Raw genomic sequence first — 25,896 nt, forward strand, 5'->3', positions numbered from 1 at the left:
CTTTTCAGAAACAACCCCTTTTTATAGTTTTTTTAAGCGAGACTGTTTTTGTCATATGAAAAAAAAAGTATACATTTCTTTATGCAACGACTGTTTTTATTTTGCATGAATAATTTTTTGGACTGCTCTTTACTCTTATTATTATGTCATCTTCTGGTTATCATCTCTGTAATTTTTACATCTTGCCTAAACACTCAAATAGCTTATTTTACTGAAAATGTTCTTCCAATACAGTTTTATATGCTTTTGACCACCGTATTAGTACTTTAAAGTCAAAAAAGTTTAAAAAAGTACTTTTAAGTATTATCTATATATGATCTGTTCATCAAATGAGGCCAAATAAACAGTCAAAGAAAAAAAAAAAGCAGCAAATAAACTTGGTCAAAAGAAACGGTTTATTTACATAACTATTGAGTAGCAGTTAACCAATCAATAAAAATAGCATCACTTGAAGCATTGCTTGTACCAAATAGTAATACTCCGGGTATATATCTAGGAGCAATAGGCATATCAGGCAATATAGATGGCCAACAATCTTGCAACCGAGGATATCGTTCTGAACTGCACATAAATTTGACAGCAGGCACAGGCACATCGTACTTTTCTGATGTCCAAATAGGCTGGTTATGATGACTATCGACAATGGACCAAATACGGACACGCCCATCATTCCCTGATAGCATAAGCAAGTTGTTTTCTAAATCAATATCAGAACCCAAATGGAGTGTACTTTCATTGATATGCCCTTTGAGTGAATGGAATGGCGTCTTGCCTGGTCTCCGTGTATCCCATAGATGGATAGAACCGTCAATACCAATTGACAGTAGCATATATTCTGATAAGCTTTGTATACGAACAACAGAAGAAGCATGCTGAAACCCATGCCTAAAATTGAGATTGTTGTGTTGATGTCTATTGTCCATAAGCTTTATTTGTCCATTTCGTTGTCCAATCCAGCATGTCTTTGGTTGAAATGCTGGTATATGTGTAGCAAACACAGAAGATTTGACTTTAGATAAACGAACAGGTTGAAAAGTTGAACTGCTTAATTGATACACTTTCTGGTCTCCACCAATGACTACTTGATCATGCTCATCGTTTACGTTGGAAGACCAAAACATATCTTTTCTTTGATCATAACTTTGCACTATTTGTAGCCCTTCATAGCCCATATAAGAAGCAAGATGTGGACAATACAGCACCGCATCATTCTGTCGAATGCCTTCTTCATCCAGAAACATATGCTGTGCTTCTTCATTGATAATCGCAGGTAATTTTGGTAAAGAGAATCGACACAGAGATCCACCTAAAGATCCAACCAATGTCTGATATAGTTGACCATCGTTTTCTATTTGATTTGACAAGTTTAGAGACAAGAACGAATGACCATGTCTCCAATGACTCACTTGCCATACTGAAAACTGAGGATCCAGTTGATATCCATAATGTGATAACCGAGTCTGTTGGCTTGTCATGAACATTTCACCGAGATTGTCTTGACCTCCTGTCATTTCAACAAACATACGATTCTGCATAACTTTTCTTTCTTGTAACTGTAGTTTCGATTGTGTTTGAAGATGAGTTAAGAGTGAAGAAAGACCCGAGTTGAGTCTGCTACCTGTTGCTCTTTGGTGTAAAAATTGACGGATATTCAGAGGTGTGCGAATAACAACTGGTGATGTTGAAGCAAGTGCTTTTCTTGCTTCTTCTTCTTCACGTTCAATACGCTTTCTTAGTTCAGGTAGACTAAAAGGACCATGAGGTTGTATCTTGTAAAGCTTCTTTGTTTTTTGATCTAAAAAGTAGCCTGGAATTTTAAATGACATGACAAGAGAATAAAAAATAAATCCGGGTTCATTTTTTTTTTTTCACTCACTTTGTACTACAGAGTGTGATTGGCATCAATAAATAAAATTAACTTGCCTGAGGGAATACTCTCTCTCTCTCTCTACTCCAACATCGTCTTTCTTTCTTTCTTTTTCTTGTCAGCACTGCTTTGCATCATCATTTACGCAGGTTTGTCCCCCTTAATAGCAGCGTGTATACAGGGCGTATATGTTTGCATTGAAGTTATCTTAAAAAGATAGGTAAATTAAGATTTGTAGTCTATTGTAACCTTGAAATAGTGACAACTATTATATCTTGTCATATATATATATATAATTTTGAGCCTTCTTTTTCTGTTTTTGAAATGTAGTGTGCACTTTCTGTAGTACTTTTGCAGATGTAACACTTGGAGTGTGCTTTATAGACCTAGAGGAGCAATTGTTACGAAAGTAAGAAAATTTAGTCTATAAAGTAAGAGCATATAATAAGTTTGATGCATAAATTGAGGACCAAAAGCATATGAAGTGTGTCAAATGGAATCAAATAAAAATAATAATAAAAAGTATAGTTGAACAAAGACTGTGTTGCTTATGACAAAAATGACTCTTTGTTGTATTTTTTTTTTATTGTATAAATAAAGAGGGAAGTTGTGTGTAGAAAGAAAAAAAAAAAAAAAAAAAGAGAATTTTGCAGCCAAAGAAAAAGAAGAGAAAATGTACATCTTTTTAAGATAAAAGAAAAGATTATTCATGTGTATAAAAGTATAGATTTAAGAGCCGAAATCAAAACCACCTTGAGGAACATCAACATTAGATTGGAAGCTAAAGGATTGAGGGTGCATTTCATCAGCCATTTCTTCAGTGTCTTCTTCATTAAAGTAGTTATCGATAATATGATAGGCCTTTTTATAGACTTCTTCATTTTCGTGTGTTTGCAATTGATGGATGACTTCCATACCACCACATTCTTCAATATAAAGAGCATAACGGTTGACACCTTCAGGGTCATTGGGACGGTTTTGTTCACCCACCTTGAGGATGTTCTCTAAACCATCTAAAGCAACTTGTACAATCTTGTTGTCCATACCTAATAACACTTTACAAAGAGGACTGATAACACCACATTCAACAAGGTATTGAATTTGTGTAGGCTTATTGAGACCACCTGAAGTAGCATTGACAATGGCCCAACAGGCTTCTTTACGCGTCTTGAAATCAGCATGGGTTAAGATATGCACAAGAGGAGGAATAAGGTTGTTCTCAATAACAGCATCAATTTGGACAGTATTACCAGCAGTAATGTTAGAAATAGTCCAACAAGCTTCTTTACGAATAGCTTCTTTATCGCTTGCCAAAAGAGAACTAAGGGCAGGAAGGACACCACAGTTGATGATGACTTGTGTCTGTAAATCATCACCAGTGACAATGTTACCAACAGAACGAAGAGCAGGTGTTTGAACACTCGTGGAAGGATACATTAAGAGTTCGACAAGGCGACGACAGACACCAGATTCAATCACGGCTTGAATACGGTCATTGTTGCCATCAGACAAGTAAGAAATGGCCCAACAGGCATCAATCAAGACTTCTTCATCAGTAGAATAGATCAGTTTGGCAAGGACAGGGAGGGCAGGCACAACCATTCCCCAGACAGGTTGAGGGTTCTTACCACGACACAAGTTGGAGAGTGTCCAAGTTGCGTTACGAAGCATACTCAATTTGTGCTGTTCGTTCAAGATGGTCAAGAGAGGACCCAATGCACCTTGTTCCAATACATAGTCACGACAAACAGCACTATCACCAGCAATATTGCCCAAGGCCCAAACAGCTTGTTCTTTTACATCAGGCACATTGCTGCTAAGTAACTCAATAAAGATAGGCACAGCACCAGCAGTGATCACAACTTGAGTTTGATCAGAAGAACCAGAGGCAATGTTGGTCAAAGCCCATGCAGCTTCAAACTAGAGACATCATGATCAGTATTCCATTCTGCATTTCCTCCAATCCCACACTCTCTCGCTCTCATGGACTTACCTGTAACAGTGCATGGGATGATCTCAAGAATTCAACAAATTTAGGAACAACACCAGTATTAATCACTTCTTTAATAGGAGGGTTCTTTTCCTTGGAAAGCAATTTTCTAAACTTGGTAGTGGCATCATATTGTTTTTCAACATCATTTGTGCTGATATCATTAATCAAAGTCATTAAAGTGGTATTCAACTAACAAGATAGAGTGAGTGATTATGTCTATCAAACATGCTTTACTTACGTTCATTTCACCTTCTACGTCAATTTCATCCTCGCTATCAGACATGGACGCGCTGGGAAAGTTCATGTTACGACGTTTAGTCAAGTTTTCTTCACGCTTTTGCTTTCTGATTTCAACCGTGTGTTTTTGTCTGCGATTTCTGACTTGGTCAGAACCAAAAGCATCTTTATTCTTAAAGTTACTCTTTCTTTCAGCTGCGGAACCTTTATCCATGATCAACAAGTAATTATTTTTCTTGGAAAAAAAAAAAGAAAAGAATACGATCGAAAAAAAAAAAAAAAAAAATAGGTGTCTATATCACCAGAAAAAAAAACGCGTCACTCTCAATTTAAAAAAAAAAAAAAAGGTGCTGCGTACAACCTTTATTTTATGCCATGTTAGAATTTCAAAAGCAAATATTAACAGAAATAGTGACTGAAGATGGTTTATTGATTGTGTCGCCTGGTTTAGGTCTTTTTCAAGTATTGTGTTCACTTGTTCAGATTTATACGGGTGGTAACCACCTTGTTTTGCTTATCAACTCTACAAAAGAACAAGACGAACTGATACAAGAACAACTTATTGCCAATGGTGTTGCTCACCAACATCTTTTACGTAGAATTGAGTATAATACACCAGCAGAAAAAAGGTGAGAAATAAAGCGCATGCGAAGGGTGTCATTGACATAGGCTATAGAAGCAGCATGTATCGAGAAAGTGGTGTGTTTTCAATTACTTCGAGAATTTTGGCAGTAGATATGCTATTGAATCGAATTCCTATTGCCTTAATCAATGGTATGGTAGTCCATCATGCTCACAGGTAAAAATGATTTAGTTGATGTTGCATAGTTCATGTTTGTGTTACCTTAGAGTCAAACCTAATTCGATGGAAGAATTGATTTTGAGAGTGTATCGAGAACATAATAAAGTAAGAAGAGATAAGAAAAACCAAGATAACTTATTAGCTTGGGATAGGAAGGCTTTATTAAGGCATTCACAGATAGACCAGATGCTTTCAGCACTGGATTTGCACCTCTACAGAACGTCATGAAATCTTTATTTTTACGCAAAGTTCATTTATGGCCTCGATTCCAAGTGTTGGTGTCTGACAACTTGTCTGCATCCGATAGCAACATTGTCGAACTTCGTCAGCCTATGACAGAATCCATGGACATCATACAACAAAACTTGGTTCAATGTATGGAAGAAACATTGCAGGAATTACGTCGAGCCAATCCTACCATTGATCTTGAAGAGTTTACAATTGAAAATTCGTTCTTCAAGTCGTTTGATACTCTTGTCAGAAGACAACTAGACCCTATTTGGCATCGTGTGTCTTCTGCTTCAAAGCAACTGGTGGGCGATTTAAAAGTGTTGAGGCAATTGTTGGGATACCTTACAACTTATGATTGTGTATCTTTTTATAGTTTTATTGAAACGATTATTGCCGCAAACACATCTGTTAATGGCAAACAAGTCAAGCAATCCCAATGGTTGTTTTTAGAAGCGGGTAGTAAAGCCATTAGTGTAAGCATGACTTCAACACACACACACAAAAAGAGAAAGAGACACTGACATGTCCATTAGACAGCTAGGAAGCGTGTGTATGTCAAACAAGGTGATTCTGAATATGATGATATACCAGACAATGATACAGCAGTGTATCCAGAAATACCGTCCCATATTAAGCTCGTATTGGAAGAACAGCCTAAATGGGCCTTGTTAAAAAGCATCTTGAAAGAAATCGAAACAGAATCGATAGGACTCAACAAGGGCCAAGGAGAACCTGTGTTGATCATGGTTTCCGAAAGACGTACGTGTGCACAACTAAAAGACTATATCACTCGGTTTCAACAAGAAGCTCCCTTTTTGGACAAGATAGCTCATCACTTTTTTCGATGGAGAGTGTCTATTCATAAAATGCAAACACATCAAGTGGAACAATCAAAAGCAGCTTCAGCACAACCCTCAACAACAATGATGCGAGGTCGTGCACCGCCCAATAAACGAAGAAGAGTAAGAGGTGGATCAACAACGGCTGCTTCAGGGCCTGATAGGTCGCACACATTAGCAGAGACATTCAAGGACGATGTGATTGACAACTTATCAGCGTAAGGCAATGGCAGCACAAACAAGGGCTTATGTCTTTTTTTTTTTAATAGACTCGATGTAGACACAGATAATGATGACCAAGAGGAGGTCTTGTTTCAAGGTGTAGGACCACTAACAGATGCTTATGAAATCAAGACAAGTGGAGATGATATTCTGCCTACTTTTGAAGAGATACCCAATACATCTATCATTACCATTCAATGCTTTGAAGATGACATCAATAACCAAGTCTTGGAAGATACACAACCGCGATATATTGTCATGTTTGATCCAAACCCAGCATTTGTGCGTCAAGTAGAAGTCTATCGAGCATTGCACCCTTCAATAGACATTAAAGTGTATTTTATGCTGTATGAAAATTCAGTAGAAGAACAAAACTATCTTAGTTTGATTCGAAAAGAAAAAGAGTCGTTTGAACGATTGATTCATGAGAAATCAGCAAGTATTGATGAAGAACCAAATGCTTTTGATTAATGTTTATATATGTAGATTATGGCTATTCCACTTCCAGAACAACGCAAGGTACAAGAAGAACTGATTGTTCGTCCAAGTACACGAATTGCTGGTGGCCAAGAAACGACTGTAACCAAGGAACCTGCCACAGTCGTGGTTGATTTGCGTGAATTCAGAAGTTCACTTCCCCCGATATTGTATGCTGAAGGCATTCAAATTGTACCATGTACATTACAAGTAGGCGATTATATCTTGAGTCCTGATATGTGTGTAGAAAGAAAATCTATTTCAGATTTGATTCAGTCTTTTAATTCGGGCAGATTGTAAGTCTATTTATGTGGGATTGACATTCATCTTTATATAGGTATACTCAATGTGAAAGCATGTCATTGTATTACAAAATTCCTATTTTGTTAATTGAATTTGATCAAAACAAGTCTTTTTCTTTGCAGGTTGGTTAAGGTATAGATGGATCAAGGTACTTAATGTTTCTTTAGGCTGTTTCTGAAATGAAGGAGACAATACGTATGACGGATTTGTCTTCTAAGCTGGTGATGCTTACCTTGGCTTTTCCTAAACTGAGGACTATCTGGTCTTCAAGTCCACACGAGACTGCAAAGATCATTAGCGAACTCAAGGTAAATTGAATGCAACACAAACATCGTTTATTGAGTTTTTAATTCAGAAAACGGAACAAGAGCCAGATCCAGACACTGCTACTGCTATAGGCGCAGAAGGACCTGAGGACGGTGAGACTGTTTATAACATGACACCACAGGTACATTTGTTCATAGACGAGTAACGAACAATAACATACATTTATAGGAAATCCTTCGAAGTATGCCAGGAGTCACTTCTGCAAATTACAGGATCATTTTAAACCAAGTACAAGATTTGGAAGAACTGATGCACTTGAGCAAAAAGAAAATCCAACAAATGATTGGGGAGGAGTTTGGTTCAAAGTTGTACAATTTCATTCATAAAAAATAAACACGAGCATCAAATCAGTTTTTGGTTTAACCAACACTTCTTTTCTTTTTTCTCTTTTTCTTTTTACTTTATCATGTCAAGACAACAAGCTACTGTCTCTGAAACAAAGCTTCGAAAAATTCTCGAACTGAATGATAAATTAAAGCAGCAACTTGATATTCCTCGAATCCCTGTCTCTGAAGCCAGTCGCTCGTAAATAGCTATAGTTTTTTAAACATTAGTGACTTATATGCTTTTCTAGGTTAATTGATTTTTGCAAGTCAACTTCTGATCCCATGCTTCCCTCCATCTGGGGAAACCGACATCCCGATCCTTTTGCTGAACCTGCCAATGGTTGTGGTGCTAGTTGTTTACTTATGTAGATAATAATAAGAAAGAGGAAGAAAGAATTATTTTTTTTTGGGCATTTTAGAACAATGCTATCACTAATTATGTATAATATATATACCCCGCATACCTATCTTTATATTCGCTTGTATGTCGTGTATCAGCCAATTCTTAACACAATAAATACTTGCTTGCAAGTAGCTTTCGTTTATGATCTGTCAATGCAATCCGATTTTTTGGGATTCAATTTTGAATTTGCAAGAGTAAGGGGGGGACAATCTTTAGTTGTCATAGGAAGGCTTACAATTGGATTTATTGCATTGAGTGTTCAAAACTATTATTATTATTATTTTTTTTGTTATTATTATTGCCCTGCATGCCATAGATTTGTGCAAGCAAAAAAAAAAAAAGAAAAAAAAAAGGCCTGAAACTGGTATCACCGTTTTCAAGACTTGTAAGCTGTGCGCTATCAATCAAAACATCAAAAAGAACTTGCCATATATGGATGCGATCATCTCATCTTATGCTGAAGTGACCGCCTTTTTAAATCACCGCATGCCATTGCTTATGCTCATAAAAGAGAGAGAGCTTTAGCATTCTCTCTTTCTCTCAATCTAATTATCATGGCTTCCAACATTCTTCGTCGTTCCCTTGCTACAGCTGCTGCTCCTTCTACTATCAAGATTGGTTTAATTCCTGCTGATGGTATTGGTAGAGAAGGTAAGATACATCCCATAACATAAAGAAAGATATTCACATTGCCATAGTTATTCCTGTAAGACCGATATATATATATATATATATACAATAGACATGATGGTACTCAACCTTTTTTCTTTGTTTTTTTTATAGGCTGCTCGTCGCGTGCTTGAGTCTTTAAACTCTGGACCCAAATTTGAATTTGTTGATCTTGATGCTGGTTTTGAACTTTTTCAAAAGACGGGTACCTCTCTTCCCAAAGATACCATTGAAACCTTAAAGAATGAGTGTCATGGTGCTCTTTTTGGTGCTGTCAGGTAAACAAAAAAAAAAAAAAAGAGATGACTAAATAGGTCATGTAGCTCTCCTTCTCACAAGGTTGCTGGTTATTCTTCACCTATTGTTGCTTTACGTAAACATTTGGATTTATATGCCAATGTTCGTCCTGTTAAGTCTGTTAAGTCTCCTGCTTTCCCTAACCAAAAAGCACTGGACATGCTTATTATTCGTGAAAACACTGAATGCTTGGTAAAGTCAGATTACTTTGTTTGGTATGCTCATATGTGTCTATAGTACATCAAATCTGAAAGAGAAGAAGTCGACCCCAAGACTGGTTTAAGAGTCGCATGGGCTGATCGTAAGATTTCTGAATATGCTTCTCAGCGTATTGGTAAGATGGCCTTCAACATGGCTTTGACCCGCGAAAAGCTTCGCTCTGAAATCCCTGTTGCTGAACGTTTCTGGAAGGTAAAGATAGAATGGCATTTCTGTACATATGGATTAAGTCTTCTCTAGCATAACCCTCGCGTCACGATTGTTCACAAATCAAATGTCTTGAGTATCACAGATGGTTTATGGCGTGAAACTGTTCGTGGTGTAAAGGAAAAGAACGCAGAATTATACAAGGGTGTTGATATGGAAGAACAATTGGTTGACTCTATGGTTTACCGTATGTTCCGTGAACCTGAAGCCTTTGATGTCTGTGTGGCTCCTAATCTGTACGGTGATATTATTTCAGATGGCGCTGCTGCCTTGGTAGGTTCTCTTGGTGTTGTTCCTTCTGCCAATGTAGGTGATGATTTTGTTATGGGTGAACCTGTGCATGGATCTGCTCCTGATATTGCTGGCAAGGGTATTGCTAACCCTATTGCTTCTATTCGTTCTGCTGGTATGTTATTAGAACATATGGGCTACACTTCTCAAGCCCTTAAGGTATATAATGCTGTGGATGCTGTCTTGGCTGATGCTAGTATCCTTACGCCTGATTTGGGTGGTAAGAGCACCACGAACCAAGTTACAGATGCTGTTCTTAAGCACTTTGCTTAAACTACTTCTTTTATAAATATAACTTTTTCGTCTTCATTACTTGTATTATAAATAAAAATTCCGTTTTCATGCATCCTTGGTGTGTTGTCTTTAAGGAGGGAGGGATAGTGATTCAATGTCCGTCATTGATTTTTCTTAAAAAAAAAAAAACTCCTTTGTGACGCTTGCTACTTTTTTCTTTACCGTTTTTATATGTCTTTAAACAGTAGATACCGTGAAAGAAAATACAATACATCTGATAATGATCGTTTATTGAGAGCCTTATCACAACCTGTACAAGCTTGGTAAGAAGAAGAAATAAGCTTGTGTTTTGTGTTTATTGAACTTCACAGGGACAAACAATGGGCACCACTCTCGACATCGAAAACCCTCCAGACATATAAATGGGTCAAATGTAATCTATTGTCATCATGTCTTGTTGTTTTACTGATACTTTATTATAGCTGAAAGAGCAATTCAATTTGAGCCAGACGAAGAAAGTGAAGAAGAGCCTGAACCTATGGAGACAGAATCATCGACACTTGCTGAATCAACAGAAAATCAAAACAGCACATTGTCTAAACAAGACACCATTCCAGGTGGACCTAGTTCTCTTATTACCAATAAGGCTATCTCTGCACTTCAACAAGACGATGATGATGATGAACAACGTTCACAAACACCTAAATTAGATGATATTTCTGACGATGAAGAGAACAGAAACAATGAAGATGAAGAAGATAATGATGTAGACAGTATCAACGATCCTTCCAAGCATCCTGCCTTAGCACCTCATGCTCAGGCGCGTATGACAGATGACGACTTGACGGATTCTGCAGCTGCAACACCACAAACAGAAGGAACACCTATGATGGAAGAAGACAGCACAGCAACACAACCACATCCTTTAAGTCAGGAAATTTTGTCAGGCACTATGCAAACAGATGCCATGGATCAACAACCATGATCGTTTTTGAATAAAGAAAATGTCTAAAAACGCGTCTTTTTTTTTCTTTTTGATTCACGCGCGTCTTTTTTATTATTATTATATATGAAGCTTGTCTATAGTAATCTCTATAAACATTCTCAATACCAATCTAAAATATCACCCAATAACTATTATGTTGCTAATGCAGTGGATGATCGTCTTGTGATCAGAAGACAAGACAGACATCTCCAAGTACTTCAAGTACACGAAACACGTAGTCCTATTGACTATATACAATGGGCACCTAACTCTGAACACATTCTGACTGTCAACTATCAAAAGTCTCGAGTCTATATCCGATCCCTCACAGATCCCAAATGGCAAGGCTCGATTGTCGAAAGAAGGTTTCCTATAGTTCGAGTTCGATGGAGTCCTGATTCCAAAAGTATTCTCTGTATTTCTGAATTAAAGTTACGCTTAGCTATATGGAATCTATCCACACAAGAATTGAAATACATGAATCATCTCAAATTTATAGACAAAGGCATTTACTCTTTACACAACAAGAGAACTAAATATTAACATGTCTTTTACAGGCATTGAATTCAGCCCTGATGGTAACTATGTAGCTATTGTAGAATTGATCGAGGGCAAAGAATACATTAGTATATATCATGCCAATTCATTTATACTATTACAGGTAACAAACACTATATATACACATATAAACTGACAGAGTGTAAGAGATTTGAAGTAGATACAGCTGATTTAGAAAACTTGATATGGTCTTTTGATAGTATGTTTATTGCTGTATGGGATAATTGTATCTATGTAAGCACTCCCCCCCTTTTGTTATTAGTATTATTTGAGCGACATTGATATTTGCTTGATAGCATAAATTATTGATCTATAGACAAGATGGACACTTGTATAAAGCTTATTCTGGATATCAGTTTGGCTTAGGCATCAAGACTGTTATTTGGAGTCCTAATAATCAATTGATAGCCATAGGCAACTATGATGAGACAGTAATTGTTGCATACTATATGTTCATAGACGCTAACAAAGCAATAGATACATGTATTATCTGCACTTTCATTTGATTTAGTCGACAAATTAGAACATTCAGCATCTATCGCAGTTCATTCAAACATAGTAAGTCTACTGAGAGTATAACAGTATAGTATAACTTGTTCAAGACACCTATAGAAGAAATAGAAGCTGCTAATCCAGCTAAAATATCACTTGGCCATGTAGACACAGACTGTAAAGTAACAACATAGCATACACAAGTATTCATTCTGATTTGATAGATCATATCTTGGTACCTCCACTCAAGATACCTATCCGAAGACCAGAATACAATGAACCCAACCCAAAGACAGGCATCTCTTCTTGTCAATTCAGTCCTGATAGTCAATATCTCTTTAGTAAAAGCGATTCTATGCCTACAGCATTATGGTTATGGAAAGTAAATACATTATCATGTACACATGTCATCAAATTTCGAAAACATATCAAGCAAGTTCTTTGGCATCCTCAGCATAACTGTCTTTTGACTGTGATATGTGGTGATGGAAACCTGCATTTCTTTGAATCTACAGAAGACGGTATGGATATTCAACCAGCTACTGTGCCAACAAGTAAGTCAACATCTTGCTCGGTGTTTCGTACTGATATGTTACAGCGAGATTCTCTGTTAAGAAAATCAAATGGAGCTCTGATGGAAATGCACTTATCTTAATGGATCAAGAACTATTTTGCTTGGCTGTACAAGAATAAAATACTTTACATAAACAACACCAAGGCAAAAAAAAAAAAAAAAAAAAAAAAAAAAGAGTTTATTTCTTATTATTTCCTGCTAGTTCTTATGGAATATACCCTTTCATCATGAACAGAGCCATGCATTTCAATTAATACAGGCTCGCTTTGTTTATGTTCAGAAGAATGCTGTTAAATCTTGAGCTTTTATTTTTTGTTTTTTTTTTTGTAAACATACAAAAAGTGAACATCGCTTGTCATAAAAGAAAAGAAAAGTCAATATACTAATGTAGACCAAAGAATCTGCTCAAGGCAGAAAAAAAGGACCTTTTTTTTTTTTTTAATGCATAAAATAAATTATCATACGTGATATGATATCAGTTGAAGCGTATAATTTTGACACTATCTAATTGAAGAGAGGTAAACCCCCCCCTTTTTTTTGAGTCTCAGCTGACTGGCTTTCCTTCCTTTCTCCTCTTTTTGGTTAATTGTGAGCCACTCTTTTTCTCTTTATTTATTCACACATGTCTTTCAATATCAAAAGTTCGTTTGTATCTCGCTCTGTTGTAGAAAACAACAAGGAAAAGCAAGTAGGCAATGAATCGGGTGGAGGAGGAGGTAAAGCATCATAAAATAAAAAAAAAAGAGAGAGAGAGAAAAAGAGAACGATCGATCAACTTAAATCATTGCAGTTGCACCAGAAGCGTATGATCCACGCACACTCTATGAGCGTCTTCAAGAACAACGCATGCTAAAAGAAGAACAATTTGCAGAAGACTCGCGCCTTTCAAATCAAATAAAACGCGTGAGTGAAGAAGAAGCAGAATATTTCAAGATCTTGGCTGATGAGAAAGAGAAACTGGAAAAACAACGCAAAACAAAAGAAAAGCTGGAGTTGGAAGAATACCGGTTAGCTGTGGAGAATGCTAGGTCAGCACCTTCAAATCCATTGTTAGAAGAAAAATCAGTCAAGAAGAAATCTATTTTTGCAAAGCCCAACAAATTACAAAAGAACAAAGGTGTATTGTTTGTCAAGAAGAAGCGTCAGGAAAGTGAGGAAGAAGAAGAAGAAGAAGAAGCTCCTGTTGAGAAAAAGACAAAAACTACACATGAAGAAGATAAAGCACCTCTTTCTTTATTATCAGCCTATGGCGACATTTCAAGTGATAGTGAGAGCGAATGATCCTTTAACTGTTAAATGCTTTTAGAAGTCATATTTAATAAAATTGTTCAAGTTACAAGACCATTCCACAACTTGTAATATTTTGCGCGCCAAAAAAAAAAGAAGCTTTTACTAATTGAACGAATAGTCTGATCGCGATCCAACGTAGCAGTTCATATAAAAACAGAGAAACGGAAAAATACTATATGCATTTTTTTTTGTTTTGTTTTGTTTGTTGATGAATTGCAGGCACATTTGAATTAAGTTTTTAATATCTCGATATTGTTCTTTCAATCATTTTTTGTCAACATTTTCGAATAATGTATAATTCCAAAGTCTTGGGTCTTCATCACGTCATAAGTAAAGAACAAAATAGATGTTATAAAGAGGAATGATACCTGTGCATTCAAAGTAAATCCTTTTTACTTTTTTCTTTATTCTTTTTTAGCAGGCAACATGGTTGTTATTTAAATTCTTTTGTTACTGTATGTTTTGAGAGAAAGCACAATTGAGAAAAAGGAATGGCCATAAAATAAATTAAGGATCAAGAAACGAAGAGAGCAAGAGAGACAGAAACGGAATCGCCATAGTCACTTTATTAAGCGATTTCAATGCTTAGAATAACAATAAAGATGGGTGCATTTACTATTGAACGAGGTATGCATTCTTTTTTAATTATTAACAAAAAAAAAAAAAAAAAAAAAAAAAAAAGGGAGCTGCGTCAGACAGATATTGAGAGAAACATTGAAATGATAAACAACTGCTTAAAAAAAAAAAGTTGATATGTTAAAATGATACACAATTATTTCTATTTTCCTAGTGAAATTTCTTTCTACCTTTTTAAAGAAAAGAAAAAGAATCATACATAACTCTTTTGGGCTATTAAATTATGATCCTTTTTATTTTATTTTATTTTTAAAAAAAAAAAGTTGTCTGTAAAGAATGCAGGAATTATATAAAGACAACTTGAAGTCTCATTTATGTATTAAAGAGGGCCCTTTAAATTCCTTTTTCTTTCTTTCTCTCTCTACATAGACTATCGTTTCCCTTCCTTTCCTTGTATTTATATATATATATATGGATACCACTTACTCTTATCCTCAACTATTTGATATTGACGACACATTCGACACTGAGTTACTTCATGGACTACAACTTCAAGACCATGCAGCCCCCCTTTCAACTCTCTCTTCGCCTAGTAATAACAATTTGTATAATGTAGTAGACAAAAAATCGATTTATCAATCAGAAGATGTTTACAATTCACTGGCTGCAAGCTCTAATTCTTATTTACAATATCTTCAAAATACCAACAACTATACCCATGATTATTTGTATGGCTCCTCACAGTATCAGCTCATGAACATGACGCCCAACAATGCTCCTACTGATTTGGTCGATTATGACTATCTACACCCACACTCTTTTGCACTTGATCAACAAAAACAACAGTATAATTGGCTTTATGATCCAATTGATACCTTTCTGCCTTCGCAGCCATTTTGTGAAGACATCATACAGCCCTTGGATTCTACCATGCAAGACAATAACCAGTTTAATGAGAATGTGACTGTAGAAGGTGGCATGTCTCGTGGTTACGTGAGCCTTAGTGTAAAGTACATCCGCTACTGTGATCATCAACACTAACTCTGTCTATATAGGATGTGAATTCATTTGTTGCCAAAGCTGATTCTGCAAAACATTCATGCGCATTTCAGTTACCTGAAAGCCTATTACTGAACGACTTTGCTCTGACTTCACAACTAAGGGGGGACTTTCTATCTTCTCCAGAATCCAACAATGATGATAGTGAAGATGATTACTCTGATAGTAATAGTGACCATGATATCCATTGGCCAATCATGACTACCTCAGCCAGCTATAGTTCAGCTTCTTCTTCTTTGAGTAAGAAATCAAACTGTCCAAGAGAGAAACTGATGATCAAGATCAAGAAACCTGACCATCATGCTATCTCTGCTCCCAACTGTAGTATGTCAAGCGCGCTCTCGAGTCCTTACAATCACTCTAGTTGGGACCTGATTTCACCCAAGAGCTCCAAGTCGACTGACTACCGTCCTGCCAAGTACCGAAAATCCATGTCTAATATTTATAATCTAAAAAGGAACAGCAAGGCGTCAGTCAAATACGAGTCAACACCACCATCTACAAAGTATCGTCGTGGTAGTGCTCCTCATCGTCTCAACACTCTCCAGTCCTCTTCTTCCTTGTCCACACTTTCGAGCAATCTTCAGCGATCCATGCATGTGTCAGACAGTGTCAATAGTTTTATGTCCCGTCATTCTTTATCTGATGAAGATAATCATCATGAAGACGAATCACTTGACGATCATCATCATCACCACCACCACATGCAAGAAGAAGACGATGATGATGATGGAGAATATCAGATCAGACCAGCAAGTGCAAGTCATCCTTTGCCAACAAAGAAGGGGCGTAATGTAGACAAGGCCTGTAACCATTGTAAACGGTCTCATTTGCGCTGTGATGATATGAGACCTTGTAGACGCTGTGTAGCTACGGGAAAGACAGGCTGCAAAGATGTTCAACATAAACCTAGAGGAAGACCTAAGCTTCATAAAAAATAAAGATAAACTTTCACCATCCAGTTGTTGAGCCAATGGATTCATTAAAAAATGGCTTGTTTTTATTGCTTTTGATGTATAAATACAACGTGTATAGAGAGCTATCTATTGAATCTCAAAGATTATTCAGAGTACTTCAAAGAAAAAGTGCTCAAACAAAAGCATGCCCTTATTTTATAATACAATTGTTGAACAAACAGACAGTGGTATTTGTTGAAATAATGAGAAATGGACTTCATTTGTACTAATTGCAGTGTATCACGAACTTTGAACGCAGATTTGAAGGCAATACTCAAATTGACTCTCCTTTTTTGTCTTGGTGAACTCTTTTTCTTTTTCATCTGAAGTACTTGTACATGGTCTTACCTCATTTCAGTTGGATCAAATTCTTTTTTTTGTATAGTATTTTATTATGCGAAAATATGTGTTCTAGCTACATATCGCGGAGGAATGTAGCGTGGATAAGCTGAGAATTAAGAAGGCAGAGAGAGAGAGAGAGAGAGAGAGAGAGAGAGAGAGAGAGAGAGAGAAAATATTCGGATGAATTAGAATCGTCTACGAGTAAAGTATATTTCCTAAGAGAGGTAGACATCTGACTGATGACGCCAAATATGATGTTTGTGGCCTATTGTTTCCACTACTCTGCAGAGGAGAAACTCTTCTGTATTGTTTCTTCCAGCTAAATTAATTGACGATAAAAGTTAGTCAAATTATTACGTTCGATTTTACTTAATGATCTTTCGGCGGCTCTTTTTTTGCAATTGATGTATTTGTTGTATCAAAGACATTTTGAGATACATTTAGACAGGCAATAAATCAGCCAAGGCTGTCATTGCGTCCTCCTTCACTGCATCTAACTTTATAGCGGATATACCACTCTCAGCCTCAAATTCCTCTCTGGCACTCACTATCACTATCATAGAATTCACTTGGCATATAATCGGAGCCTTCACCATCACTTCCGTCAGTTTCCGAAATATCAAAAGCGCTGATGTAATCTTCCACGATTATCAATTTCAAACTCTTCTTTGTTCGAGGAAGGACGACACGTTGGTCCTTTGATGCATGTTGCGATTTTAAGGCTTCAGTAGAATGGGCCGGCTGATCCTCCTTAGTGGCATGAGGTAAGACGTCCTCAACATTCTGCTTCTTAGATGCTAGTGTTCTGCGCTTCTTCGATGGATTCAGAGGTGTTTTGCGAGGACATTCAAATGATTGGTGTCCAAGGTGTTGACAGTTGTAGCAAATGATTCGTGCTCTAGATTTTTCACACTCAAACTTATTATGACCCGTTTGGTGGCAATATCCACACCAGGTAGGTGTATTATTCCATGTACAATGAAAAATTCGGTCTGAAGATTCGCACCAGCTAATAGTGTGATCCAAATCTTGATATTGTGTGTCGTTCTTGTCTTTACCAATTAATGCATAACCAGATCCCATAAAAATACCTAATTTAGGTTCAGTTGTTATATCCACATCCAGGATCTTTCCAAATGGGGCCAAGCTCTGCTCTAAACCCTTCCCAATTTCTTCGGGGCGAACGAGGGGGAGGTGGGTCAAACTGATGGTTGTGAACGTATAATCGTCATCTACCGAGCGATAAGGAAGAACTCGAATTTTTTTTTGTTTTGAAAATCACACCTGTGCTGATAATATCGTTCTCATCGTCCTTTGGACGAATGTAGAGCTCCAAGTAGCGGTTTGGGCCGTCACTGAGAAATTGACACACATATATTTTGGGGTGTTGTTCGAGTACGATTTGAAGATTTTGAAAATCTGTATACTCGCTACGAGTTTCGGTAAGATCAAATAAGAGAGCTCCGGGTCATTTGGCAGATCTATAGATGCGGAACTGAAGAGTCAAAAGATGGTCCTCTCATTCAACATGAGGTTGTTGAATGTCTTTATGGATCAGTGAAATCCTCTTTTTAGCTGCTACGATCTGTACATAAGATGATTTAGTTTTGGTGGCTTTAGGAGACGAAGTAGCTTCCAACTCCGCTCTCGACGACAAGTGTTGGTTAGCAGGAAGAGCCATGGTTGGATCAGACCTACATTGGCTCATTCCAAAATTTTCTGATCGAGTTTTGTTTTTTTTCATCTTCGAGGACCTCCGTGGATTCTCCATGGGTCAAACACATCCATAAAAAACTAGAGTGCCTGGCGCACATTTTGAGTATTTAACCTTGTCAATAGCTCTGTTTTTCATTCTACAGCGTCCAAAAGAAGATCTTTTTTTAAGTGTTTTATTTATTGCTTCACGTAGACGAATGTAAACCATTGTCAAGAAGTGGGTACAAATTAAAATGTTATAATATAAAAATAAAGAAAATAATTGAGGTAGAAATAGAAGAGGTCAAGTATGGACTAGATGATTTGGGTCATCTAGTTTATCATCTATCTGTTAAAGTCTTGAGTTTATGTGTTTTTTTAAGTTATGTTTATTGATTGAGCCGCGTACACTAAGAGCAATGATCAAAGTGAAGAGGCGGGTGCAATTGAGATAATGCCAAAAACTGATATAAAATATAATAACTAAATAAAAATACGATAAAATGAAACAATGTAGAGGTTCTAGAGGTGAATGGCATTGATCCCCTTCAATGGTCTGACGAACATTGGACCGGATGCTTGCCAATACTGCTGTGGATACAATGGGGGAATTCGGTATGGTTTGATTCCTTCCCATCGGCAGTACCAGATGTACGAGAAGTCCAGGGACAGAAGAACCTCTTTGATATCAGAAATGGATATGGTAGGCCATAGGAACTCGAAAATTATTTCCTGCCATACCTTCTCTTTAGTTGGACAGTGGAATAACAAGTGGATGGTTGAGTCTTTTGAAGATATGCAAACTAGGCAAAGAGGGGAATCGAACACTTGAGGCATAATAAAATGCAAGAACTTGCGATGAGGAATACACCCCAAGATAAACCGGTATGTCACATTACGTTGAATAGAGGTAAATGGCAGGGACCAAAAGAATTTCCATTGTACCTCTGCAATAGTTCTCAAGACCAATGGAGAAATCACAGATGAGAAAACTGATTGACGAAATGTCTTAGCCGAAGCCTTGACATTGACGAGCAATTGATCATCTTGGAACCGAAATTGGTTGATCAAGGGCGCAAATGAGGCCGTCGAGTCTTCAAGTGGAGCAGAACTATAAGCAGAACTAAAAAATGGCTGAAGTTTCAAACTCCCAGACGCAAGTCCTCTAAACACTGTTGTGGGTATGCGCTTAAAAGAAGATCAGAAGTTGTTAAACGAGCTTTTTTCATGACTAATGTCCTTTGGTCAGATGGTCATTTTGGCCGTTTTCTGCTAGTCGCTTTTTTTGGTCCAAATCAACTCCAAATGTACCCTATATGTTAGTAAACATAGTTTGTAGGTATTTCGAGCATTTGTGCGTGTATAAACAGGATTTACACCATCTTTATACGCCTAAGAAAAAGAAGAAACTTTGCAGGAATTGTTGTCTTTTTCTATTATTGAAGCACCTACTTGTCTGGCGTCTTTGTTACATGAGTAAGTGATGTACTACCAAATTGCTTCTTTACATAATTTATCGTATTAAAAAGATACTTGGTTCCCTGAAATCAAAGAGAGGAATGTTTGCATATGAAAAGAGTGAAAGGTGACAAGATTATGTGATTAAAACCTCAAAAGCTAAAGCGTAGATTCGCTCATACTAAACTAGTGTCTTTAAAGGACATGCGGTTGTGCGCAATGAAGCTCAGATACTTGATCAGTTTCTTTGTAGGAGCATTATACGTTCACCAAGTATTTAATTACGAAAGAAAGCAGCTTCAAATAAAAGCATAGCCATATAAAGAAATACTTAAAAACAAGTGCTATAGTGCTTGCAAAAATACGCTGGTTACCTAATAATGCAGGGAAGAAGAAAGTGTTTAATTTGATATTAAATTTAAGCTTGTTGCACAACGCATGCATTGACATCGGACTTTAAATCGAGACATCCTTATTTTGGTCTGTTAAGGATTCATCCATCCGTTCTCTTTCATAATCCATCCAACATAATACAATATGGTAAGCAACATATATCCATCCATCCATCCAAAGACTAGAACATGACTAACATTCTGTTTTTTTAGTCTCACAGGTGCGTTTTCAACAGAGATTCTTGATGAATCTATAGATTCAGTAACTAACATTCCCCATTCATTTTTAGAAAGTACGAAGCACCTCGTCATGGTCACTTAGGTTTCGGTCCTCGTAAGAGAACCAGATCTCATCGTGGTCGTGTTAAGGCTTTCCCCAAGGATAACTCCAAGCTCCCTGTCCACTTAACTGCCTTCATGGGTTACAAGGCTGGTATGACCCACATTGTTCGTGATCTTGAACGTCCTGGTTCCAAGATGCACAAGAAGGAAATCGTTGAAGCTGTCACTGTGATCGAAACTCCTCCTATGGTTGTTGTTGGTATGGTTGGTTACGTCGAAACCCCTCGTGGTCTTCGTTCTTTGACCACTGTTTGGGCTGAACATCTTTCTGAAGAAGCCAAGCGTCGTTTCTACAAGAACTGGTACTGTTCCAAGAAGAAAGCTTTCACCAAGTACGCTCAAAAGTATGCTGAAGGTGCCAAAGACATTGCTCGTGAAACTGAACGTATCAAAAAGTACTGTTCTGTTGTTCGTGTGATTGCCCACACTCAAATCTCTAAGGCCAAGATCAACCAACGCAAAGCTCACTTTATGGAAATCCAATTGAACGGTGGCTCTATCGCTGACAAGGTTGACTTTGCTCGCGAACACTTTGAAAAAGAAGTGCCTGTTGGTTCTATCTTTGAACAAGATGAAATGATTGATATCATTGCTACCACCAAGGGTCATGGTTTCGAAGGTGTCACTCATCGTTGGGGTACCAAGAAGCTTCCTCGTAAGACTCACCGTGGTCTCCGTAAAGTTGCCTGTATTGGTGCCTGGCACCCTAGCAGAGTCATGTACTCTGTTGCTCGTGCTGGTCAACGTGGTTACCATCGTCGTACTGAAATCAACAAGAAGATTTACCGTATTGCCAAGGGTATTGATGCTAAGTCTGGTACCACTGAATACGATTTGACTGAAAAGTCCATCACTCCTATGGGTGGTTTCCCTCACTATGGTGAGGTCAACGAAGACTTTGTCATGATCAAGGGTTGTTGTGCTGGTTCCAAGAAGCGTGTCATCACTCTTCGTAAGTCCCTCACTGTTCACACCAAGCGTTCTGCTTTGGAAAAGGTCACTCTCAAATTCATCGATACCTCTTCCAAGTTCGGTCACGGTCGCTTCCAAACTCCTGCCGAAAAACACCAATTCATGGGTACTCTCAAGAAGGATATCTAAATGTCTTAATAAAAAAAAAACCTTTATTTATTCATTCAATTCTACACATTGACTTTACGTGCAAGTTCACTCATCATACCCAATAGATCTTGAATAGTAAATTCTAATTGAACACCTGCATCAGGATAACATTTGCGAATCAGATCTTCCATCTTTTCATGCTGGCGAATGAATTCTTCTTGAATACCACGCCATACTACTTGCAAAAGCCCTTCTTCCTCTGAAAAATGTTTATCTACACGCTTATAAAGCTGTTCTAATGATTTCTTGATTTCCTTTGGTGGATACATAGTAATAACACGACGTAATTGTGCTTTGTTATAGTTCATATGAAATGAGACTTCTTCAGGTGTGCTTGTACGCATCATTTGCTCTACACCTTCAAAAAACTCCAGCAATTTACCAAGAGGACGTCGAATGATGACTTTGATATAAGCATTCAAACTATTGTCGTATTGTGTCTTGGCATGCTTGATCCATTTCTCGAGTACATGTAATTTGTTTGTACGTAAAGTGTTGTACATATGGTGCATGTTTTCTTGGAAATAATGAATTGTCAACCTTTTTGTTGTTCAACTTACCAATATACATTATGGTTGCATTCAATTGCTCTTTATCATCTCCTGTCTGATCACTTTCACGGGCAATGCTGTCTAAACTACCCATCATGGCTTGAATGATCTTTTCATAAGCTTCACTCACAGTTGTACGAGTCTCTGATTCAGGCTGAACATTACTCGCTGCCATTTCCATTCTCATAGCAAAAACAGGGAATGTTTTGAAAAAAGAGAGGATACCTTTACGCTTTTTAGAACTGATTTTTGTTTCTTCAATAATGCGAACTTGATCTACCTAGTTGTGGCATAAGATCTTTTTGTTACAAGACAAGCAGTACTTACAATAAAGTTTTCAAACATTTTAGTGAGTCTCTGCAAGATGGATTTACATAACCGTAAAGCAAATTCTTGATCTGATCCATCCCATTTTTCCTGTTGGAATTCAACAGCACCCATCATGCTCACAGCTTGTGTTGGGTCGCTCTTGACTCCGTATTCCAAAAGACCTACCAAGTTGGGTTCCAAAGTTTCAAAGATAATTTCCATCCAAGTCCTATGTCCAAAAGGTCAAAAAAAAAAAAGGAATTTTGATTTGTACTTACAGAATCTTTTTAGATACTTTAACATCTCTTATCTTATCTCTTCTACTATAAAGATCAGACTTGTTAGGCACTTGGGAATAAACCATGCCACGTTCCAAAAAGGACTTGGGGCCAGTCAAAGTCTGTCCAAATAAATCACTCATGTAGTTTTGTTCTCGACAGACAAGCATAATGCCTTGGCTGATCATTTGTGCAAAAGCCTACACTAGTTTAGTAGCTTCCATGGAGCCATGGTGTCTATCCTTACATCATCAGCAGCCTTTTCGTCTTCATCTATACTTGAACGACCACTTCCGCCACTAAATCCTCCTCCCATCACACCTTCAACAGATCCACGAAGCATATGGCGGTAACGATGAGGACGAGAATCATCACCACGCAAATTAGGTGCATAGGCCAATGCTCTTGCAGGACGAGATTCTTCTGGCTTAAAGACTATACAGATCATCGTCAGTAATATGTGTATTGTTGTACTACATACTGTATTCTAATTCGTCTACATCTCTTTTACGTAAAGCAGCATAAAACCCACGCGTGGCATCTATCAATTCACGTATATCACGCTCATATAAAGGAGCCATGTCCTGTGCATAACACTAACAAAAAATATTAGTTTAGCATTGCATAATTGCCTTATTTACCCGTTGAAGTTCACTATAGAGTCTAGGCTCCATTTCCTTTTCCCATAAATTGAACCCTTGATATTTAATCAATTGATCTTCAATTTGTTCATGAGGATGAGCAACAATAGCACTGATACTGTTGCCCTTTTTGTTGCCTGTAGATGATGATCTATGATCTGAATATAATCTGGCTTGATATTCGAATTGATGCTTCAAGAATTTAAAGGTACGTTCACTGAATTTATTGCCGTGAATGTTGTATGCTTCTAATCTTTCCTGCACTGCAGTCATTTCTTGTAAACCATCATTGAGTTTTGTCTTGAGTGCTTTTTGTAGGATTTCAGCTGCTTCTTGTATACGTATCACATCATCTACAGTGTCCATTGGGTCATGTTGTAAACTATCAATGCATCTACGGGGTATAGAGATAGCAGACTAATAAAGAATAAGCTACCTATTGTTTGTCGTTATAGTTACCAATAAGCCATCTAACTCAGTTATCAACATGTGTTGGTTTTGGTTCAGAATTTGAAGTGCTCTGTTTTGAGTTTCAATCTCACGAATATCATCACCCATACTCTATAATATACATAAATAGATGTTTAATAATAATAAGGAAATATACAGAAAAATACGAAATAATATATATATATATGTAAGGCCTACTGTGAAGCTCTTTTTGATTTCTTGTCACTTACGTTAAGTTCAGCACCATAGAGTGATAACCAGCTTTCCATACTGTCGAGTTCTTCAAGAGATTTGTCAATGTGTTCTACAATAGATCGAACACGCTCATCAGATTGAATAATAGCATGAACATTGGCCTAGAGCAAGAGTAAGTGTTGTCATTCAATCATCACCACACTTACAGCTTCTAAAGCATGTAATTCACCTAATAAACGCTTTTCAAGAGCAGCAGCGTTACCACTTGCTTTCCAATTGAAATCAGTTAACAACTCCTCGACATTCATTAAAGAAGCTTGTTCAGCCATCTTTTCTTGAATCTCTTCTGCTTTCTTTTGACGTCTCTTTTCTTCTTGTGCTTGTTTCTCTAATCTTTCTCGCTCTCTTTTCGCTTCTCGAGCTCTGTCACGCTCCTTGCGATCATCACGGTGTGCTGCTTCAACACTGTTACTATATCTCGACGTATCTTCTCGAGGAGCTATAAATAAAAAAAAAACAGTTAGATAAAAGACAGATAATAAACAACTACATGCAATGTTGTTGTTGAGGAGAAGAAGGTTTTGCAGGTGGGGGCTGATGTTTAGGAGTCAAGGGTTGTGGTGTATATTGTTGTGGAGATTGAGGTTGGTGTTGGTAAGCCGAAGTTTGTGATGTTTTGGGTGATAGAGGAGGAGGAGGAGGAGGAGGAGTTTGATTTTCAACTGACCGAGCACTAATTGGAATGTTATTCTGATAATGACTATTGTTGTTATGGCTTGCTGATGGTGAGGGTGGATAAGGGTTTCCATGCGAAACAGGGGATTGAACCATGGGTTCAGTTGCATGACTAGTTTCAATAGGACTAGCTGTAGTTGTTGCACCCATAGAAGGTGCTGAAGGATCAGCCAAAACTATAGTCAAAGATCAATCATGGTGTTACTTTACATTTCATACTTGCATCGAATAATACGAGATTCATCAATATTCACTAGTTGTGGCATACGCGTGGCTGAACGTCTGCAAGACTAGAAAGAAAGAATAGTATGAATAAATCTATATATCATGATGAACATATTTTACTTACGTCGATAAGGAAAGCCAAGAAGATCATTTTATCCTTGCTTCGTTCAACTGCCCATAAATAAGGCTTATTGAGTGTAATAGAGAATTGATGCGCCTACGCGTATTAAAGTCAACCAAAAGTTTGTTTTGTTTATAGACCTTACATCAATAATTTGAATCTGCTTAATGTCATCCAAAGACCATCCTTTGCTCACACTAAAAGTGCCGTTCTGATTTCGTTTGACTTTCAAAAGACGAATGGCGTTCTTTTTTTCTAATAGAAAAATTTATGAGCCAAAGTATGTTTTATCTATTCAACATACGTGTCAGACACAAGTAACGTGGAGTTCCTCTTATGTCTTTACTTGTTTCTGAAGACTGGATATCCTTGTATGTCTTTACATGAACCAAAAGTCTTTCCGGAGAACCTAATAACGAAAGCATGTAAGCAACATAGCTCAAGTCTCGAGTCATAATTTATACCTTGTGGGAATAAGCTTGAGATTAATGCTTGCCTTACGCCATCCGACATTGTTTATATTGAGTGAAAAAAATAAAAAGAAAAGAAATGAGTAAAAGCAGAATGTAATTTAGCTCTGTTGGGACGGCGACTAAATCACTGGAT

General features: G+C 37.3%; 11 protein-coding genes across 11 annotated transcripts; 7 read left to right on the top strand and 4 right to left on the bottom strand.

The window, feature by feature from the left end:
• Nucleotides 1-380: 380 nt before the first annotated feature.
• On the bottom strand, nucleotides 381-1,826 carry B0P05DRAFT_528527 (uncharacterized protein; the record flags this gene model as incomplete). The annotated part of the gene is made up of 1 exon (XM_051576654.1): nucleotides 381-1,826. The coding sequence occupies one exon, from the start codon at nucleotides 1,824-1,826 to the stop codon at nucleotides 408-410; it is 1,419 nt and encodes a 472-aa protein (XP_051438142.1). The 3' UTR covers nucleotides 381-407.
• Nucleotides 1,827-2,480: 654 nt separating this feature from the next.
• On the bottom strand, nucleotides 2,481-4,351 carry B0P05DRAFT_594334 (armadillo-type protein). The gene is made up of 3 exons (XM_051583073.1): nucleotides 4,099-4,351; nucleotides 3,861-4,049; nucleotides 2,481-3,787 (listed from the first exon to the last, which is right to left on the bottom strand). Exons 1-3 carry the CDS (start codon nucleotides 4,309-4,311, stop codon nucleotides 2,597-2,599), a joined length of 1,593 nt encoding a protein of 530 aa, XP_051438143.1. The 5' UTR covers nucleotides 4,312-4,351; the 3' UTR covers nucleotides 2,481-2,596.
• A 103-nt stretch (nucleotides 4,352-4,454) lies between these two features.
• B0P05DRAFT_634734 (uncharacterized protein) lies at nucleotides 4,455-8,351 on the top strand. Its single transcript, XM_051583559.1, has 13 exons — nucleotides 4,455-4,726; nucleotides 4,774-4,896; nucleotides 4,947-5,004; nucleotides 5,052-5,603; nucleotides 5,664-6,187; nucleotides 6,239-6,626; nucleotides 6,678-6,964; nucleotides 7,006-7,093; nucleotides 7,139-7,279; nucleotides 7,327-7,419; nucleotides 7,467-7,603; nucleotides 7,713-7,823; nucleotides 7,873-8,351. The coding sequence occupies exons 1-13, from the start codon at nucleotides 4,473-4,475 to the stop codon at nucleotides 7,991-7,993; spliced, it is 2,877 nt and encodes a 958-aa protein (XP_051438144.1). The 5' UTR covers nucleotides 4,455-4,472; the 3' UTR covers nucleotides 7,994-8,351.
• Nucleotides 8,352-8,553: 202 nt separating this feature from the next.
• B0P05DRAFT_528552 (uncharacterized protein) lies at nucleotides 8,554-10,056 on the top strand. Its single transcript, XM_051576655.1, has 6 exons — nucleotides 8,554-8,678; nucleotides 8,726-8,733; nucleotides 8,811-8,974; nucleotides 9,020-9,185; nucleotides 9,231-9,404; nucleotides 9,453-10,056. Exons 1-6 carry the CDS (start codon nucleotides 8,582-8,584, stop codon nucleotides 9,981-9,983), a joined length of 1,140 nt encoding a protein of 379 aa, XP_051438145.1. The 5' UTR covers nucleotides 8,554-8,581; the 3' UTR covers nucleotides 9,984-10,056.
• Nucleotides 10,057-10,164: 108 nt separating this feature from the next.
• On the top strand, nucleotides 10,165-10,991 carry B0P05DRAFT_528555 (uncharacterized protein). The gene is made up of 3 exons (XM_051576656.1): nucleotides 10,165-10,267; nucleotides 10,316-10,377; nucleotides 10,427-10,991. Exons 1-3 carry the CDS (start codon nucleotides 10,176-10,178, stop codon nucleotides 10,927-10,929), a joined length of 657 nt encoding a protein of 218 aa, XP_051438146.1. The 5' UTR covers nucleotides 10,165-10,175; the 3' UTR covers nucleotides 10,930-10,991.
• B0P05DRAFT_528559 (uncharacterized protein) lies at nucleotides 10,992-12,692 on the top strand. Its single transcript, XM_051576657.1, has 8 exons — nucleotides 10,992-11,434; nucleotides 11,487-11,590; nucleotides 11,635-11,721; nucleotides 11,784-11,918; nucleotides 11,965-12,045; nucleotides 12,090-12,156; nucleotides 12,204-12,533; nucleotides 12,578-12,692. Exons 1-8 carry the CDS (start codon nucleotides 11,014-11,016, stop codon nucleotides 12,670-12,672), a joined length of 1,320 nt encoding a protein of 439 aa, XP_051438147.1. The 5' UTR covers nucleotides 10,992-11,013; the 3' UTR covers nucleotides 12,673-12,692.
• Nucleotides 12,693-13,175: 483 nt separating this feature from the next.
• On the top strand, nucleotides 13,176-13,834 carry B0P05DRAFT_584174 (N-terminal domain of NEFA-interacting nuclear protein NIP30-domain-containing protein; the record flags this gene model as incomplete). Its single annotated transcript, XM_051582321.1, has 2 exons — nucleotides 13,176-13,269; nucleotides 13,344-13,834. 2 exons carry the CDS (start codon nucleotides 13,176-13,178, stop codon nucleotides 13,832-13,834), a joined length of 585 nt encoding a protein of 194 aa, XP_051438148.1.
• Nucleotides 13,835-14,890: 1,056 nt separating this feature from the next.
• Nucleotides 14,891-16,419, top strand: B0P05DRAFT_584175 (uncharacterized protein; the record flags this gene model as incomplete). The annotated part of the gene is made up of 2 exons (XM_051582322.1): nucleotides 14,891-15,424; nucleotides 15,475-16,419. The coding sequence occupies 2 exons, from the start codon at nucleotides 14,891-14,893 to the stop codon at nucleotides 16,417-16,419; spliced, it is 1,479 nt and encodes a 492-aa protein (XP_051438149.1).
• Nucleotides 16,420-17,301: 882 nt separating this feature from the next.
• On the bottom strand, nucleotides 17,302-17,913 carry B0P05DRAFT_463781 (uncharacterized protein; the record flags this gene model as incomplete). The annotated part of the gene is made up of 1 exon (XM_051574187.1): nucleotides 17,302-17,913. A coding segment is annotated over one exon (612 nt), but the record flags the coding sequence as incomplete, so codon positions are not given.
• A 1,401-nt stretch (nucleotides 17,914-19,314) lies between these two features.
• Nucleotides 19,315-21,764, top strand: B0P05DRAFT_584177 (60S ribosomal protein L3; the record flags this gene model as incomplete). The annotated part of the gene is made up of 2 exons (XM_051582323.1): nucleotides 19,315-19,356; nucleotides 20,616-21,764. 2 exons carry the CDS (start codon nucleotides 19,315-19,317, stop codon nucleotides 21,762-21,764), a joined length of 1,191 nt encoding a protein of 396 aa, XP_051438151.1.
• A 5-nt stretch (nucleotides 21,765-21,769) lies between these two features.
• On the bottom strand, nucleotides 21,770-25,851 carry B0P05DRAFT_528571 (exocyst complex component Sec3-domain-containing protein). Its single transcript, XM_051576658.1, has 16 exons — nucleotides 25,755-25,851; nucleotides 25,595-25,699; nucleotides 25,436-25,545; nucleotides 25,294-25,386; nucleotides 25,168-25,234; nucleotides 24,764-25,120; nucleotides 24,416-24,708; nucleotides 24,245-24,370; nucleotides 24,024-24,125; nucleotides 23,565-23,981; nucleotides 23,405-23,519; nucleotides 23,171-23,358; nucleotides 22,924-23,123; nucleotides 22,664-22,874; nucleotides 22,346-22,616; nucleotides 21,770-22,302 (listed from the first exon to the last, which is right to left on the bottom strand). The coding sequence occupies exons 1-16, from the start codon at nucleotides 25,801-25,803 to the stop codon at nucleotides 21,806-21,808; spliced, it is 3,201 nt and encodes a 1,066-aa protein (XP_051438152.1). The 5' UTR covers nucleotides 25,804-25,851; the 3' UTR covers nucleotides 21,770-21,805.
• Nucleotides 25,852-25,896: the final 45 nt, after the last annotated feature.

The sequence above is a fragment of the Gilbertella persicaria genome, assembly GCF_025201335.1.
Source record: "Gilbertella persicaria strain CBS 190.32 chromosome Unknown B0P05scaffold_6, whole genome shotgun sequence".
Taxonomy (NCBI): Eukaryota; Fungi; Mucoromycota; class Mucoromycetes; order Mucorales; family Choanephoraceae; genus Gilbertella; species Gilbertella persicaria.